This window comes from Aquarana catesbeiana, linkage group LG12 (assembly GCF_042186555.1).
Source record: "Aquarana catesbeiana isolate 2022-GZ linkage group LG12, ASM4218655v1, whole genome shotgun sequence".
Lineage (NCBI taxonomy): Eukaryota > Metazoa > Chordata > Amphibia > Anura > Ranidae > Aquarana > Aquarana catesbeiana.
The window spans coordinates 62,088,951-62,102,925 of NC_133335.1; the positions used below are offsets into that span (position 1 = coordinate 62,088,951).

The following is a 13,975-nucleotide window of genomic DNA, read 5'->3' on the forward strand; positions in this document are numbered from 1 at the left end:
ATGGCGCGTTCCTATTCCTTTCTATGGGAATAAAAATGCACAAATCTGCTCAATTTGAGCTCCAGAACTTTTTCGTGCTTCAGGTGTTTGGCTTCAGGCGACTTGGAGTGGAGATGAGAACCATCTCCATAGAGAATAATAGATTTTTTTTCTCTGCCAGCGTTTTAGAGCTTTGAGCAAGCTACAAAATGTTGAGGTGGGAAAGAGGCCTTATGGTAGACTAAGCTGTTAAAAAGTACATTCTTTATAAAATACATTTGTAGCACCACATAGCTTATAGCTTTTTTCCACCAAACTCCAGGAGTTATTGATTTAATTGCTTCAGGCTTACATCCTGGAAAAACAGATGAACATGAATTTCTGCTTTCGCCTATACATCTGGTGTGTAAACAAGATAACACCCAGATGCTTTGCATGTAATGATTGTCCATCATTTAAAAAAAAAAAAGAGGTGCTAAAAGAAAATTGGCAACAATATATAAACAATTAAATGGTGACACCCAATGCCTCATTAGTATAAAAAGAATCAATAGCAGAACACATGCATCTGTGGCCCTGTCTCAGATCCAGCTGTGTAGTTTCCTCTGTAGTATCTTCTTGTCAAGCTTTTCTTTGTCACCATGAGCAAAAAGCAAGGAGTTAAGGGCTTAGGGAGCACAGGCTCCAGCTCTGGTCATAGCTTTAGGGTTTCTTCTGGAAGATATAGCTCTTGTGGATTGTATGGTGGTGGGGCAGGAGGGAGCTTAAAAGGTGGATATGGCTTTAGTGGTGGATCAGGTAATGTTGGAGCTGCCTGTGGAATTTATGGTGGTGGGGCAGGAAGGAGCTTAAAAGTTGGACATGGCTATAGTGTAGGGGCAGATAATGTTGGAGCTGCCTGTGGTTTTAATGGTGGATCTGGTTTTGGTGGTGGATCTGGTTTTGGTGGTGAATCTGGTTTTGGTGGTGCAGGTCAGGGAGCTGGCTCTGGTTTTGGACATGGAGGTGAATATGGCTTTGAATTTGGAGGGGGTCATGGGGGTGGATATGGAGAAGATCAAGGAATACTCAATTTCAATGAGAAGCACACCATGCAGAATTTGAATGACCGTCTGGCCACATACCTTAACAAAGTGCGAGACCTAGAGGAGGCCAACAGTGAACTAGAAAAGAAGATCCGCCTGTGGTATGAATCTCAAAAACCAAAGCCAATCAATGACTACAGTCATTACTTCAAAGTTATTGATGAGCTACAGAAAAAGGTAAGATATTGAAGATGTACTTTTGACTTGATGGGTGGGGCTGAGAACTAACGTGCAAAAGTCTAGAGAGATTTAAATATATTATTGGTGATTCAGCGAAGGACAAAGTCACTAAAGGCCCCTGTGCAAATATGGGCGCCCCTAAGACAAATATTTATTCACTGTGTAAAACATAGATAGATAGATAGATAGATAGATAGATAGATAGATAGATAGATAGATAGATAGATAGATAGATAGATAGATAGATAGATAGATAGATAGATAGATAGATAGATAGATAGATAGATAGATAGATAGATAGATAGATAGATAGATAGATAGATAGATAGATAGATAATGCCAATTTGGGTTTTATCCAGGTCTACATGACAGAGGGAAAAGGTCCCAGCACCCACTGAAATCTAGATTGAATGGGTGCCTAAATCAGAGGGCCCTTGTGTAGATGCACACAGTGGTTTGTTTGCCCCTAAAGTGCTTCAACCAACCAACATGCAGCAACTGAAATACCAGAAAATATGGCACGAGATACAACCTGGTTATGGCTACATGTATGTTGGCCAGGAAAAAGTTAGGTATTTTTGGTCCCTTTGAAGAAACATTACAGCAGAAATTAAAAAATAGATCATTCTTAAAGTCCTGCTTCAGGCTAAGGTCTTCCGTATTGTGTTTACATAGGAAGTGATGTGACGTCATGGTATTTCCACTAAGTACAGGAAAGGCTGTTACCCCATGAAAGTTTGAAAAAACTATAGAGGGCAGAAAAACCAATGCAATTGCTTGATAATAGAAGGGTATATATAACTGAAAAAGGTTACATTGACATACACCAGGATAAGGAATCTTTTTTTTTTTTTTTTTTAAATTGAGCGTTATTTTCAATTTTGGAAAAAATTACAGTACTTGGCTAAAATAAAAATCCATATCCTTGTGTGAAAGTGGAACTAAACTTACCCTTGCTGCAACAGTCCGGCATCATTTGTACCGTTTTTTCATTGGCCAGCGCAGGATGACGTCACTCCTGTACATTGCATATCTCTTTTGCAATAAAGAGCCTGCCTGCTTGCTGCCTTTAACAATGGAATTTTAGTTCCACTTTAAGCTATGTGAACTCTGCCTAAATAAGCTAGAGGGAAATCATTTGAAAATGAGTAAACCTAAGCTTTGAGCCTCTTGTCATATGACAAATTCTGTGACTTAGATGAGACAAACGAGAGAGGGCACCATCCTCCTTCTTATAGACTTTCTGTTAATATGAATTGCTGCTTTACATTCCTAAGCCAGACAATGCCTGCATTGTACAAGGCAATTGCTTGGAGGGTTCAGCCTGGTTATAGAAAACTATTAGGCTGGTTTATTAAACAAATAAAAACTGTTCACTTTACAAAGTATATTTTCACATTGAAGTTGGATGTTCACTTGGCTTAATGAAAAAAACAAAGCTGTGTTCTCTGCAATCATCCAATCACAGTTTCCCCTGCAAGTGATTGGGCATTCAAAGTAAAGAAAGCTTTACTTTAACCACTTCAGCCCCGGAAGGATTTGCCCCTTCCTGACCAGAGCACTTTTTGCGATGCGGCACTGCATCGCTTTAACTGACAATTACGCGGTCGTGCGACATGGCCCCCAAACAAAATTGTCGTCCTTTTTTCCCCACAAATAGAGCTTTCTTTTGGTGGTATTTGATCACCTCTGCGTTTTTTTATTTTTGCGCTATAAACAAAAAAAGAGTGTCAATTTTGGAAAAAAAAAGCATGATATTTTACTTTTTGCTATAATAAATATCCCCCAAAAATATATAAAAAAAAAAATTTTTCTCAGTTTAGGCCGATACGTATTCTTCTACATATTTTTGGTAAAAAAAATCGCAATAAGCGTTTATTGATTGGTTTGCGCAAAAGTTATAGCACCTACAAATTAGGGGATAGTTTTATGGCATTTTTATTAATTATTATTAATTATTTATTGTTTTTTTACTAATAATGGTGGCGATCAGCAATTTTTATCATGACTGCGACATTATGGCGGACAGATTGGACACTTTTGGTGCTATTTTGGAACCATTGTCATTTATACAGCAATCAGTGCGATTAAAAAATGCACTGATTACTGTGTAAATGTGACTGGCAGTGAAGGGGTTGACCAGGAGGGGGCTCTGCAGGGGTTAAGTGTGTCCTAGGGAGTGATTCTAACTGTGAGGGAAGGGGCTATGTGTGACACGACACTGATCACTGCTCCCGATTACAGGGAGCTGTGATCAGTGTCCTGTCTCTAGACAGAACAGGGAAATGCTTGTTTACATCAGCATTTCCCTGTTCTTCCTCTCAGTGAGATGATCGCGGGTATCCCCGTGGACATCGAATCCGCGGGACCCGCGGTCGCACTCACGGAGCTCGCGGCGCACGCCCGCTATCCAGACATTGCAAGATCACGTACAGCTACGTGATTTCGCGCAGCGGAGCCAACCTGCCGCAGTATAACTGTGGCGGCTGGTCTGCAAGTGGTTAATTACTAAACTCAATGAACATAACTTTTTACAATTTTACCACTTTTTAATAAAAATTGATCGAGCCAAGAATAGATGGAAAATAAGCTAATATTTGTAATAATCTGGATTGCTTCATGAACAATTATCTTCAAAAGGGGTATTTTGAAAAAGTATACCTAAATTCAAAAAGCCATACAAACAACGATCCACATAGGAGTGATAAAAAAAAAAAAAAAAAGTAACTTCCTCATCACCAGTCTTAAAATTCGAATTGGCATATCTATCTATCTATTTATCTATCTGTCTGTCTGTCTGTCTATCATTACGAATTCTATCAACATGTGATGATACTGTTTTTGCCATTTGATTTGAGTTCTCAGATGCAGAAGAATCAAGATTTAATACAGTTAGTTGCGTTTCATTTCATTTTGGTGTTTTTCGATATGTAATGCTTTGTGTCCTCTCATAGTGATAGGACAAATTAACACATACGAAAAGCAGAACAAGACAACAGGTTCCCTTTAATGCAATAGAATTTTAATCATAGGAATGGTAAAAGAATTGTAAGTAATAAATACTGTAAAAAAAAAATAAGAATAAAAAATGACTGACACTGCCCACCGAACACCATCCACTGCCCTACTGACACCGTCCACATTTTTAATACATTTTAAAATGTTTGATTACATTTATAAGTGTGTGCGTGTGTGTTTGTGTGTGTATATATATATATATATATATATATATATATATATATATATATATATATATATATATATAAAACATATATATATAAAACACACACACATATATATGTGTGTTTGAGGTTTGGGGTGCACATCCTAATTCAATAGTCTGCCCACGCAAATGATTTTAATGTTCAATTTTCCATCCTTTACAATAGTGTACAAATACCATACATTTTTTTCCTGCTTGAGGACCACATTAACAATTAGAATTCAGTTCCTCTAGCTAATAAATAACAAACATTTTCCATCCCAATCCTTCGAATTTTCTCATCCATATGGGCAAAAATGAATATCGATTTATACTTATTGACACCATTAGAAAATTGATGGAACCTTTCCAAAAAAAACAATTTTAACAACATTCTACCACTCTATGGCCAGCTTAAACTTGTGGTGCCTAACCTCCAACTCAGGTCTCTGAATTTATTTATAGAGTCCCTGAGTTGGCAGAAAGTAGAACCTTCTTTTTTTTTGGGTGTTTTAGAAAATGAGCAAAATCTGATACTTGGCAGCTCAGAACAAAGGTTGAGGTCCTCCAAAAGAAACAAACTGTTGTCCAAGAAATATCTACCACTTTCCAGTGATTAACACCACCAGCTTGTCAATTTCCATGGATGATGACTATTTGAAAAATGGACCCTTAGTTAAATTAGCAAAATGGTTGGCGTTGGTGGTGGGGGTACCATAGTAAGTTCCTATGCTGTTTTAGACAACTCTGGGGTCAGTGAAAGTTAATGAGCTGAATGCTTTAAATCAGGGGTCTTCAAATTATGGCCCTTTAGTTGTTCAGGAACTACAATTCCCATCATGCTCAGTCTGTGAATTTCAAAGTTTTACAATGCCTCATGGGACGTGTAGTTCCGCAACACCTGAAGGGCTGTAGTTTGGAGATCCCTGCTTTTAAACAAGCATTTTTTTTTCTTCAATCCTTTTTCTCCACCATCTTTTTTTTCCCTAAAACTCTTTATTTCACTTGTTTCAATTATTTTTTCTCCTACTTCTTTTTGGTCGGCAGGTGTTATTCTCAACCAACTATTTTTTCCCACTGTTTTCCAACTGTTTTTTCACTTTAACTTTTTTTTACTAAGTTTTTTCCAGGCAAATTTTCCATCAACTGTTTTTTTCTATCACCTTTTTTTAAATATGTATGTGTTTCGTGGACAATCATCCCACTTTAAATTTTGAACATCATGCTATAAAACAGTAAGGGATTTATTAAAACCTAAATAAACTTGTGGTAATTTATTTTTCTGTCAGATCCAAGATGCCGCTAGTAACAATGGCAGTTTAACACTGCAGATTGACAATGCCTGCCTTACAACTGATGACTTTAAACTCAAGTAAGTAGAAATAAAATGCACAGTATTTTTTTTTGTTTAGATACTTTTTAAAAATGTTTGCAGGTAAAATTATTTATGAAATAGAATAAAAACTGGAAATGCTCAATTTAAAATCCTTGTTCTCAAAAATTGTTACTGGTAACATGTGACTATGGTTGTCATGCTGTCTTTTTAACTATCATTTTGGAGATTCCAAATTCACACAGGTATCCAAATGAAGAAGAAAAATTACTTATTTGCAAACTTTTATAACAAAAAAATGTTTGTTTGTTTTTCACACCAACCTATTATTTTAGCTGCCTTCAGGTTGCAGTAATTAGAATATTAAAAGATACATTCTGACTGGTTGCTGAACGTTATTATGCTTTGAACTGGTATTCAATGAGTCTGATGTTCCTTTTGCTTAATGAAAGCTTATAGTAGTCACTAAAGAATGTTAATTTTGATAATAGATATGAGAACGAACGGTTCTTGCGCCAGTCAGTGGAGGCTGATATCAATGGCCTGAGGAAGGTTCTGGATGATCTGACTCTCACCAAAAGTGACCTGGAGTTACAGCTTGAGAATCTAAAGGATGAAATTGCTATCCTGAAGAAGAATCATGAAGAGGTAAAACAAACTGCATACAGTATAAGAGATTTGATCAATATGGATTAATGCTTCCTAAACATTAGCCAGTAATATATTGTTATCAGAAACTCTTCCAAATCAAAATGCCACCTGTACTCATTCATGTCAAAGTGAAGTATTTTTGGACCACATGTGTCTGCTACTTAAGTTATGGGAGCTATTCGTTTCAGGTGTCTGACAGTGAAGCTACTCCAGTCTCTGCACAGGCCCTCCAACCAGTTCCTGAATATTTGGTGTTTATTTCTACACCATTTCAAAATCAAATTTCCAGGGTGCCATCATCTATTTAAATACTACTTGCTATAGTGTAACCAGAATACATACAGATGGAATCTTTATGTCCCTCAGTGACCAGTAGCTGGTTCTAGAGTGAGCGTATTAACTGTGTCAGGTACCGAGCCAGGCACTGGAGGGTGCATAAGTATTTTTTAAAGTGTGGTACAGAATTGTCCTCTTCTAGGCCTCATCCAATCCTCACTTTGCCAGACCCTGCCATGTATCACCAGACCATCTAACATAATTCACTTCATAAAGAAAAAAATACTCTGTTCTCAGTGTAGGAGTTCCTGGTACAACGTAATAAATAGCATAATCATTTGCAGTTTTGGTTCTTCTTGCATTACTGTTAGTGCAATAACTATGAGTGATTTGGCCCTATAGAAGTTAAATGACCCTGTCAATCTACTCTCCATCTTGAAGGTCATTCTTCTATTGATACAGAATATCAATTGTTTTCAATGTAATCCTATATAGGTTCCTTATACTTTGTTAAAAGTATAGTAATTGCTACTTACATAAATCTTTTTATAGACAGACAACTATAGGTCCCTGAGCATCTGGGCCCCATAGCAGTTACGTGATCTGCTATGGCTGTTTTCATGCCCTGTACTGTTGGGAGACCCTACTCTTTCCTGAGGGCCTCTTCACATCTTCCTGTTGCAATCTGAATCTGCTGACACCTTCTGCTTCTTGATTTTATGGTTGTACCAGATTTATATGGTATGCTCTGGAATTGCAGATCTCCAGTTTCAAGCTTTCTTAGAAATCCCCTTTAGGAACCCTCTTTAAAGGGAATTAGAAAAGGCTATATCCTCACTGGTTATGTGACATAATCATAGGTTAAAGGGGCCAGCAAATAATGACCACTCTGGTAACAATGCAGTATCAGCATCCTGAGCAACCAAAATACTATTTCATATCCCCAACCTTTTGAGTTAAGATACCTTTTAGCACAGAGCATGTAGGTAGATGACCCATCCTTGACACACCCCCAGTTATGTGGACCATAAAGAATGAATAAGTCAGAAATTATTAATTAAATCCCCAAGTACTTTTTTCACTACTCCGTTTCCTTTTTGTTGGCCTTTCAAAATAACAAATGCAATACTTTAGCAGTTGGATGAAAGGTTTATTGTAGTATAATATATTTGGTGCTTATATAGTACATTTTAGAGAGGTTTATATTTCAGTCCAAAAGGATGAGGAAAGAGGGAATTTGTTTCAAATGAGACACAGTTGGGAACTATATTCTTTGTTGCCTTGGAAAACTCTGGCAATCAGTATAGCTTTAGGTTTCTCCTATATTCTGTGCAAAGTTGGGGATAGTAGGAGGTCCATAAAATTAATATTGAACCCCTTTTGGTACTTAATTTTAGATAAAAAGAAAATTCTATAGGAACGTTGAAGACTTTGTTAGGTTGACCTAACTGCAGTTTATCACTGGGTGGCACTGTACACTCAATATCATTAGCAGTATCATCACCTTAACATGACAGATAATTTAATGGTGTCTCTTATCAGGATATGAAGGCACTGAGTGGACAGGTCCAAGGCACTGTCAACGTGGATATGAACTCGGCACCAGGAAATGACCTACAAAAAGTACTTGGAGACATGAGACACGAATATGAAGCACTCATGGCCAAAAACCAGAGGGATTTGGAAGAATGGTATCATGCTAAGGTAAGTTTGTCTCATGACAAAATCCCAGATGATGTTCAAGTATTTTCTTAATAATGCAATAATAAAATTGTGCTGTTTCCGTAGACCGAAGAACTGAATCAGCAGTTGAGCAAGGAATCACATGACTTCAACACCACTAAGTCAGAAGTCACAGAATTGAGACGCACACTCCAAAGCCTTGAGATTGACCTCCAGGCACAGATTAGTATGGTATGTGGATAACATAGCATAAAACAAACACCAATTTTAAAGAATGTAACAGTATAACATCAGTCCAGAGCAAAGGAGAAGCAGCAGATGGGCCCCCTGAACTCATGGTCGCGGGGAGAATTTTATTCTTTGTCTTCCCACTATATACACCATATAGGCCATTTTGTCATTGATATGAAATAGGTTTATAAGTTGTTCACTGTACCACTTTGTTTTTCTAATTACACTCTCCCAGAAATCCGCTTTGGAAGGAACACTATCAGAAACCGAGGGACGCTACTGTATGCAGCTCTCACAAATCCAAGAACTGATCCAAAAGGTGGAGGCAGAACTGGGAAATATCCGCTGTGAGATGGAAAGTCAGAGCCATGAGTACCAAATTCTTCTAGATACCAAGGCTCGTCTAGAGCAAGAAATCAGCATCTACCGCAACCTACTGGATGGACAGGGAACTCAGTACGTGTACAAAAATAGTAACAAATGCTAACTGTCATGATGACGTAGGTTGAAGTAGACAAGGAAGAAGTTCTATCCAGATAGGCACATACTCTACATCCCAGAGTGAGAGCTGTCTTTTTAGGATTGGGCCTATAGCTGACCAGTATAAGAGATTTTTTTTAGTACATAGGGTTGTAGAGATTAAAATGATCAGTCCACTCAATTCTCCCTATTATTATGAATGAAAATCATTCTACCTAGAGAGAAAATATCCTCAATTGCACAGAATGAATGTACATGCAGCCACTTGCCGATCAGCCGCCGTAATTTTACTGCGGCAGGTCGACACGATCCCACGAGCCGTTGTAGCTATACGTCGGCTCGTGGGATCGGGATAGCAGGCGCGTGCTGTTCTGCTCTGTGAGGAGAGACAGACTGTGTGTTCCTAATAGCTAGGAACCATGATCTGCCATTTCCTCTAGTCAGTCCCCTCCCCCTTCAGTTAGAAAAACGTAGCAGGGAACACAGTTAACCCCTTGATCGCCCCCTAGTGTTAACCATTTCCCTGCCAGTGACATTTTTACAGTAATCAGTGCATTTTTATAGCATTGATTGCTGTATAAATGCCAATGGTCTCAAAAATGTGTCAAAAGTGTCCAATGTGTCCACCATAATGTTGCAGTCCCGATATAAATCGCAGATCGCCACCATTACAAGTAAAAAAAAAAATAATAATAATAAAAATGCTATAAATCTATCCCCTATTTTGTAGACGCTATAACTTTTGCGCAAACCAATCAATATACGCTTATTGCGATTTTTTTTTACCAAAAATATGTAGAAAAATAGATATCGGCCTAAACTGAGAAAAAATGTGCTTTTTTTAAAAAAAATGGGGATATTTATTATAGCAAAAAGTACAAAGTATTGTGTTTTTTTTCAAAATTGTCACTATTTTTTTGTTTATAGCGCAGAAAATAAAAATCGCAGAGGTGATCAAATACCACCAAAAGAAAGCTCTATTTGTGGGAAAAAACGACGTCAATTTTGTTTGGATACAGCGTCACATGGGCACGCAATTGTTAGTTAAATTGACGCAGTACCGAATCGCAAAAAATGGCCCGGTCATTCAGCAGCCAAATCTTTCAGGGCTGAAGTGGTTAAATACACCCCCCCTTAAATGTATGGTACACCTTGGGAGATAAGACTTCCCCTAATTGAGAGATTTGAATATATATAGAGAAGATAAACAGAGTTGGCATAGGGGTGTAATGTGCTATAAGAGGAAATTTACAATAGGAGGAATTTTATAAATACTCAAAATCTTATAGTAAGCAGTTCTCGAGAATATAAGAAAGGAATCATGAAAAATATGACTAAAGTGGGCCCAGAACATAGAATGTAGTTTTCCAATAGATTATTCATTACTATATCGTCTATAGGTATAATTAATGTGCTTAATATTTTTACACAGGATCTCAAAGGGTTCCCAGGATTATTCATCTTCATCGTATCACTCATCGGGCTCCCAGTCTGATAAAGCAGGTATGGAATATCTCACCAAACATTAATGAGAGCAATATAATTCACAATCTGGACCAGATTGTCACAGCCATAGCAGATGTGCTTACAATATTTAATACTCGCCCAGCCAGGGATTGTTTTCTGTACTGCTCAAATAACTTGATATTTTTATTTCTTCACTTATTAAAGGAAACCTGTGCTAAAAAAATATATGTATACGGTCACTGCTGACCACCTTATGAAAATGCAGGCTGCCATGTTTGATCTCTGATTGCACAGAACAAGCATGAAGCAAGTCAAGTTTGACTGATGTCAGAAATGCATATCAGGGTCAGGTACTCAGAAAGTATTGAAGCCATTGGACCAGTATGGCAGGCAACTGTCATTTTCAGAAGAAGAGGTCAGCAATACCAGCCTCCCTTTATTTCAGTACATGCTTCCTTTAACACAATTTTACCATGGTTTTACATACTGATATTTTAAGTAAAACTATAACTTGTTCACTTATTAATATGCGTAAAACCATCAAATGAAAGTACCCTCATTTGGCACCATCCCTTCTGACATGCAGTACTGATCTTTCTCTACAACCCCCAGAAACCTAGGGGGAATGGAAGGGGTAAATTGGGACTCTAAATGTGCCTAAGAGGGAACATGTAACCTAATTAAATTAAATAAATCTTTAAAATCCTGATAAAATACAGAGGTACACAAAAGTTTTTATGGTCGCTATATCTCATACAATATAATTGACAACTATTTGTGATTCAAATGGCTGAGGACAGCTCCGTATGGTGAAATTGTCCTTCACATCCTGTCAATCAGATGCAACAGGCAGTGAGAGGACATCTCTCCGAACTAAAGAAAATCCCCTCTAATACAAGTGTCATTGGAACATGTCCCATTGGAAGAAAAAATGTTTTAACCCCTCACAACTCTATCCAAAACTAAAGTGTTGGCACTAGATATACTTTATTAAGCCAGCACTAAGAGCTGAGGTTATGTACAAAGTGTGGTAAAACATTTCACTTTCAAAATCAGTAATTTAAATAACAGTAGGAATGAGTGTTGATGTTTGGGAAGATTATCAGGAATAAAAATAGTTCAATGCATCTATGTAATCAGAATATTAATAAAGGTTGGGTAATCAAGCTTCACTAACATCCATCAATTTGTTGATCTGCTGGGCAAAGTTGCATCTGATACAACTATGGATAGTATGGTCCCACCACGTGTCTTCCAGTTTATCTACACATACATTTGCCGTCTTTTTACACGGATTAGGTGCATTATATAATATCAGGAGTAATCTTAGAAAATGAGGTAGACTCACAATAAAATCTCTGTGTTGGCTTCTTTCAGGAGGTTCCTATCACGTAAGAATCAAGACTGAAGACAAAGATGGTCGTGTGATTTCCACCCAAAACCAGCACTACCAATCTGGATACAGAAAGTAAACAACACTTTCAACACTTCGAATCAGGAGCAATGCCTAAACGTCTCCAGTCTCTCAATGCTTATAGCTCATGAATGTATCTTTCTTAATTTAACATGTCAGGAGCCCAATGCAAATGATGGGTTACTGTACTTGAACAAGCAAAAATACTCTGTACAAACAATCACTATAGTAGTTGCAAGAAATGCTTTAAGTTGTCAGTCCACTCAAAACAGATACTACTGCTATGAGTGGATGATGGAAAATTGCTTCACTTACAGGCCATTGTCTCAAAGGCTCCAACTGTAAGATGTCCTTATTGGTTCAAATAAAAGATTCCTGGTCAATAGTTATGATCAATGGATGGAACTCCGGAGATCTTACTGTTGCATAGCAACATACAGCAAGCCATAGTATATGGTGTATCCACCAGCAACTGAAATGTGCATTTTGGCAGTCAAAGCCTTTAGGCCTTTTTGTTATCTGTTCACTACAGTGCAGCTAACCAAGCAACCACAGCTGTTCTTATTTTCTGATTATTTACCGAACACGTGCACTTTACCATTACATGCAAATAGTCTCCAAACCGTAAGACTAAAGAGAGACATTCATACATATGCAGATATTATTGCAGTATATAACATTCACAGGATATTGATTTCATGTTTGACTGAGGCTCCCCCTGACATGTCCATTCAATATGCTCTTTTGTTGATATGCTTTCTTTAATAAAGCTTTGCTACATCAAATTACTGGTACAGCATTTATTATTTCAGTGGTTTTACAATGGTTTAGGCAAATTTCCAAAAAACTTTTTTCTTTTGATCTAATCTTACTGTAAGTGTGGGAAAGGAGCAGTGGTGGTGGGAACTCAAGGTACTCAAGTTAATGTGTCATACCATGCTCACATTCAAATCATAACCTTTCCTAAAGCAAACCTGTCATTTAGCTTTCTTACAAGGCTGCTATCACCATTGCCATTAAAAATGTGTCTATAAAAATCTTTTCAAAGTGTGCTGAGAAAAATGAGTTATTGTTGCTCAGCTGCAAATTATAATTAGGCAGTATAGCATTTATGTCCTGGACTGAGAGAACCTGTGCATGGACTCTGAAGATGACCTTCAGTGACCAGCGCTCTTAGCTTGATGACTATTGGTTTGGGAATTACGAGGATAGCCTGTCATTCCTGTTATCGAAACTCTGCAAGTGCATTAGAGAACTGCCCGTGCAACAATTTAAGCAAATATAAGCAGAAGAGGGAAAGGAATGGAGGAGTTAACTGTCAACCTTGCAGAACATCAGATGCTAATATCCGTGCTGGCTGTTTGTTTGCCAGTGTGCTATTTGTTATTAAGGAGTTTCATAAAGGAAAATTGTCAGTCAACAAATGCTATCAATACAATCCACTGGGTGGATATTAAGGAAAGCCTAGTACAAAAGTTTGTATCACTCAGACGCCTTTTTGAAATGTGTATTCGTTAATAACATCATAATGCCATTAAGATCTGATCTGTCTTTATCAACATATCTACCTATTGCATCACACCATCATTCTAATAACATTTACTGCTCAAGCACTGAGGAAGGGGGAGGCCTTTCCCCTGAAACGCATTCGTTTTATTTGATACTCATAACTGGGGGCTGGCAACTGTCGATTGCAGTCTACCTATCGATCGCGGGCAGGTGACAGGTAGACTGTGAACAGGTCCTTGCGCCAATGACCCCTGCCTTCTAGGTGCCGGTCCTTCTCCCCACCCAGCCTCCTCCGCCACTGTCATCAGTGCACAGAAGAGAGCGGGATGCAGCACAGCTCAGGACGGAGGGTGGGAGCTGGCCAAATAAACTTTTCAAGTTAACCTACATGTGATTGGTTGCTAGGACACAGGGCTAGGACACCAGCTTGTTAATATGAAAAGCCACTCTGGCAGCTCCCGCTCCCACCCGCCCGCCATCCAGAA

The 13,975-nt window shown here is 38.0% G+C and overlaps 1 protein-coding gene across 1 annotated transcript; it reads left to right on the plus strand.

Annotated features, from left to right (window-relative positions):
* The first annotated feature begins 515 nt into the window (after positions 1-515).
* On the plus strand, positions 516-12,766 carry LOC141114309 (keratin, type I cytoskeletal 19-like). Its single transcript, XM_073607918.1, has 8 exons — positions 516-1,241; positions 5,736-5,818; positions 6,271-6,427; positions 8,249-8,410; positions 8,495-8,620; positions 8,856-9,076; positions 10,533-10,603; positions 11,945-12,766. The coding sequence occupies exons 1-8, from the start codon at positions 621-623 to the stop codon at positions 12,037-12,039; spliced, it is 1,536 nt and encodes a 511-aa protein (XP_073464019.1). The 5' UTR covers positions 516-620; the 3' UTR covers positions 12,040-12,766.
* The last annotated feature ends 1,209 nt before the right edge of the window (positions 12,767-13,975 follow it).

Bases quoted from the DNA above. Each gene is read 5' to 3' on its own strand.
- LOC141114309 (XM_073607918.1), top strand. From the start codon at position 621: ATGAGCAAAAAGCAAGGAGTTAAGGGCTTAGGGAGCACAGGCTCCAGC. The intron at 9,077-10,532 runs GTACGTGTACAA...ATTTTTACACAG, and splicing joins CTGGATGGACAGGGAACTCA to GATCTCAAAGGGTTCCCAGG. The intron at 10,604-11,944 runs GTATGGAATATC...GGCTTCTTTCAG, and splicing joins CTCCCAGTCTGATAAAGCAG to GAGGTTCCTATCACGTAAGA.